This window comes from Priapulus caudatus, unplaced genomic scaffold (assembly GCF_000485595.1).
Source record: "Priapulus caudatus unplaced genomic scaffold, Priapulus_caudatus-5.0.1 Scaffold96, whole genome shotgun sequence".
NCBI classification, from domain to species: Eukaryota; Metazoa; Priapulida; class Priapulimorpha; order Priapulimorphida; family Priapulidae; genus Priapulus; species Priapulus caudatus.
This window is the reverse complement of record NW_014577157.1, coordinates 19481-24626: the sequence shown is the minus strand read 5'-3', so window position 1 is coordinate 24626 and position 5146 is coordinate 19481. Positions and strand designations below refer to the sequence as shown.

At 43.7% G+C, this 5146-nt stretch overlaps 1 protein-coding gene across 1 annotated transcript in view; it reads right to left on the bottom strand.

Moving 5' to 3' along the window:
* Positions 1-613: 613 nt before the first annotated feature.
* LOC106804993 (gamma-glutamyltranspeptidase 1-like) overlaps positions 614-5146 on the bottom strand; it is a 13166-nt gene continuing 8633 nt past the window's right edge. Inside the window, exons 5-6 of the mRNA XM_014806436.1 lie at positions 2643-2880; positions 614-711 (exon numbers count right to left, since the gene is read on the bottom strand). Of these exons, the coding sequence (XP_014661922.1) occupies positions 673-711; positions 2643-2880 (277 nt within the window). The 3' untranslated portion in view covers positions 614-672. The remainder of the gene's footprint in view (positions 712-2642; positions 2881-5146) is intronic.

Genomic DNA, 5146 nt, shown 5'->3' with positions numbered 1-5146 from the left:
GGAACAAAATTTTTAATTGTCCGGACCGCTTCTACTAGAACGTAATAAACTGTGGCAGGCGCGTCGCGTCCTGAAAAATAAATCGGCCGAAAAAACACATCGCTTAGCGCGCAGGACAAGAATTACAATAGATGTAACATTAGCATGTACATAGATGTACACCGGCTCTCATAGAACTTATTTCAAAAACCTCTACGTGAGGTTAAATATGAAGATACGCGTGCCACGTCGTAAAGAGAGAGAGAGAAGAGACGCGAGGAAAGTTGTTGAGAGAAAAGGCAGAGAGACAAGACAGAAACACGAGAGCGAGAAGAAACAAGAGAGAGGAGAGAGAGAAGAGAGAAGAGAAAGAGAGAGATCTGGAGAGAGAAAAGAGAGAAGAGAGAAGAACGAGGAGATGATAGAGCAGAAGAAGCGAGAGAAGAAGGACACGAAAACCGTAAGAGAGAGAGAGCGAAGAGAGAAGAGGGAGAGAGAAGAGAGAGAGAGAGAGAGAAAAGAGAGAGAGAGAATGTAGAGCCGCAAAAGAAGAGAGAGATGAAGAGAGACAGAGAGAGAGAAAGAAGACACGGGAATCTGATAAAATAAGTACCTGAGAGAAGCCCTCCTCGTAGACCACAACATCTTGGTTCGTACTGATGGTGAGAGCAGACCTGGCGTCCACTGCCTGCACTACGTCATCGCGCAAGCCAGAGATTCCTCCAGCAGTACCTGCAGCAAATACATATCATATTCATTGTAAAGCAGGGTGGTATTTAACGTTAAGACGAAGTTAGATTAAAGACTAAGTTGCCCAATCTAAACACAGATTTGGTGGTTTCTCTGTCTTCTCGATTTCAAATTCAATCATTGGGCCACTCTAGAATATGTCAAACAAGGATGGCCATTAGATGAACTTTGGTGCTATATCATAGCGAACATTGCGATTTGACCTCCGAGGTCATCTGAACGTCGCAGGAGGAAAAATGATGAAAAAATTCATGCTCTGCAGGCAGCAGTGGTAAATCAACGCACCCATTCCAGGCAGCAGAAAATAAAACCGGCCCATGCAGAATAAACGGGATTCACTTTTTGCACTGACTTGCATGACTGTACAATGCGCGTAACATTGATCCTACTATAACATGCAAATTATATGTTAGATTCGCATGTCATTGTACGTAACAACATATCACCTCTTGCACCGAAACTTGATACAGAGTGTGCCAAACTATAACACATTAGACTCATAGAGGGTGATAGATAGATATATAGATAGATAGATAGATAGATATGATTAGATAGATAGATAGATACGGTAGATGCATAGATACGATAGATAGATAGATAGAATAGATAGATAGATAGATAGATAGATAGATAGATAGATAGAATAGATAGATAGATTAGATAGATACGATAGATAGGTAGATAGGTAAGATAGATAGATAGATAGCATAGATAGATAGATAGATAGATAAGATAGATAGATAGATAGATGGGTAGATATCCATTCCCAATACTCGCTCAATTCTCAGCCATCTATCAGGCTGTCGGCGCTTCCCTTGACATGCTGTTGTTATCATGAACAGTGACTGCTTCTGCAGGGTAGAATTCTCCGTTCGTACACAGTGACCAAGCCATTCGATGTAAATCCGCTCTTGATAGACTTTCAGTGATTTGGCTCCCGTTAGTCAGTAGATATCTGCATTGGGGTAGATGAATGCATAGTCGGCATCAGAGAAACCCGGAGGTTGGCGCCGTTTGAAGCCTCTGCGCACTGTTTTATGGAGGAGTCTCACCTATTCAACCTCCAGTTCGGCCATGACGCCAGCGTTCAAGTCCCATGTTGCCGAGTTATACATCAACCGTGATCTTATGAAGGCGGCCATATATTTCCCTCTTCAGCTTCACTCAATGGTCTGTGAGCACCTGCTTAAACTCTGCGAACTTTGCAACAGCTGACGCGATATGGTGATGAACAAACTTTTTGGAATCGAGAGAGCAAAACAGGACGCCAAGATACTTGAACTCAGTAGTGTTAACGATGTTATGGTCATCGAGCTTGACCAGAGTTGTAGCTGTTGTGTCATCGGTGTTACCATTAAAGACCGTCGTCTCTGTCTTCTTGTGACTTAGCGTGAGACCATACCTTGTAAACACTCTCTCCGTAATAATCAAACCTCGCTGTAGAGCCTCTTTCGTACGAAAAAAGTGGACCATGTCATCAGCATAGAGGATGTTATAGCATGTTGTTGTTAAGATTAGGGGTGGGGTGAGTTAGGAACGAATTAGTGTTAGGATAGATTGAGGTACCGTAAGAATTAGGGTTAGATTAGGGAGGGGGTCTGGGTTAGAGTTAGGGTTAGGGTTAGGTTCAGCTTAGGGTTAGGTTAGGGTTAGATTAGGATCAGGTTAGGGTTAGGGTTAGGTTAGGGTCATGTTAGGGTTAGGGGCAAGGTTGGGGCTAGGGTTAGGTATAGGTTGGGTTAGGGTTAAGTTGGGGTAGGTTGCATGAGTTAGAGTCAGTTAGTTATGGTACTGTTAGGTAACGTGTTGGGTTAGCGTTGAGTAGTTCAGTTAGTGTTAGATAAAACACTTAGGCAAGCGGTAGGGCTAGTGTCTGGACAAATCCGAGTACAATCTCAGCCTCTAGCTCTTACGTAGGCAACAGCTGTTGGTATACGCTTTCCCCCGGCGCCACCAATAACCATCTCCACATCTCCATCCTTCCCCACTAAAATACAAGGTGACATTGACGATAGGGGGCGCTTTCCCGCCTCTATGTAATTGGCGGAGGGGGCCGGCGTGGTGGCGCCACTGTTGTCCGGCGTTGCGAAGTCTCCCATCTCGTTGTTGTAGACAATGTCGAGCGATTCGGATCTGACTTGTGCACCCCAGCTGTCGAGAAATGCACGTTAGGATATTGTTAGGTGGGTGCCTTCACGTATTCACCACCCTTACCTTCCTTAAACTTTACCACCCTTACCTTCCTTAAACACACACTACCTACCAAATGTATACAGAATTGTTAAATTAAATCGTCACACCGCTCCTCGCTCCCCGTCCACGTGCCACGCAACCGTATCCTTACGCCAATTTAAAAAATGATTTTTGTGTCATGCATATTCATGTCTGCTGTCTATGGGCTCCCTCTACTGTTGAATGCCACCTGAACGCAAATACTTACAATACTTACAAATACATGCGATGTAAATCTTATGATATACTAGTACCATATATATACTCTAGCACCGTCGAGTTTTCGTTCTCTAAATATGGAACAGACATATCAGCAACGCTCTCTCTCTCTCTCTCTCTCTCTCTCTCTCTCTCTCTCTCTTCCTCTCTCTCTCTCTCTCTCGTCTCTCTCTCTCTCTCGTTCTCATCTCGTCTCTCTCTCTCTCTCTCTCTCTCTCTCTCTCGCTTCTCTCTTCTCTCTCTCTTCGCGTATCGTCTTGCCTCTCCTTCTCGCTCTCTCTCTCTCTCCCTCTTCTCTCGTTCCTCTCTCTCTCTCTCTCGTTCTCTCTCTCTTTCTCTCCTATCTCTCTCTCTCTCTTCTTTTCTTCTCTTCTCTCTCCTCCCCTCTCTCTCACTCTCCCTCTGTCCTCTCTCTCCTCTCTTTCTTTCTGTATCTGAAACGTCAAGCGTTGCTAATCAAGAGCGTATAAGATACCGTTCTTAATACCTCTTGATATAATCCTATAAATAAATTAAACCAACAAAAAACCAAAGAATATAATAACTAGGTTAACTACGTCCACCAAAATACACAAGTTCAAACACGAGCTGCATTAAAACGAAACGAGAACGAAAAGAACTAAAAAACCAACAAAGAAACAAAATTTAGAAAAAAATATATTAAAATGACATAAACCACGAATCAAGTCGAGCGTTGATTCGATTCGTCTGTGGCACCTAACAGTAGTTATAGTGCTTGTCAGCGCTACGGCGTCCCGTACACGCGCCAGCAACGGAGATTTGAGAGGTGCCGTGGTTGTCTGAGTCAGCGTGCGCGCAGCGTGGTAGTCGGCTCGGGTAGAACTCGTCGTCCGTTATCCGCGACGCGACGTCATGCGTACGTAGGGCTGCCGCGTCATTTGTCGTGACGTGCTGCGAACGATACAGGAACAGGTCAACCCTTTGGTCCACTGCAACGCCGACCGGACCAGGCGACGTGAAACTCAGACCGGTAACGAAGGAAACTTCGAACCCCTATCGCTACATATATAATAGACAAAGTATACAGACACTGAAGTACGACAATTGTAAGCACCCTGCCCTTAAAGGATTAAGTCTAACCCCCGTTCGTCGTGTTGGGTTCCTGAAAACAGTCGGATTGTAATGAAAAGACGTATAAATGAAGCGCTCTGCCATTTGACTCTTATATATATATTATTAAAAAATTATAATGCACTACTTACGCCCTAGAGTTCGCAAATATAAACTTTAATCAATTAAATAATGATCAAACATCTATATGTTAGAGTAAGCAGTGTTTAACATTTTACTCGTACATAGACTATCTTCTGATAAGACACTCCCGATTACTCGTACAGTGGTTTTATTTCTAAACGAGTTTTACTAACGAAAACAGCGTTGAATGATAATGCGTTAATCGGATTAAGGATTAATTCAATAGTTCTAATTTATGCACTACTTAAAAAGATAATAACGTCGTGTTTCGAAGGGCGAAATCTACGCGACAGAGCGTTAGTGCTGGCCAAGTTTAACACGAGATGACCACCATCTATCGCGCGACACTAGTCCTAGATAATTCTACTCGCAAGTCTCAGACAGCTCCCCATTGGATCGACCATCGCTCACACCATCTTCGATTTTGAATTACGACAATGATGATGTATTAATAGACAGCTGACAACACAAACACATCTTCCCAGAACGGTCAGTCAGTCTGAATGACAGTCATTCAACGAGGGACGCGTGCATGTGGCGACGCATTGCATTGATCACGAGAGAAAATTAAGCTGGACCCTGTAAAAATGATTTGAATCGTATTGGGGCCATATTTTCAATGTGAGGTTATTTGAGACAGCAGAGAGACAGAGAGACGAGAGAGAGAGAGAGATGAGAGAAGAGAGAGAGAGAGAGAGAGAGAAGAGAGAGAGAGAAAGAGAGAGAGAGAGAGAGAGAGAGAGAGAGAGAG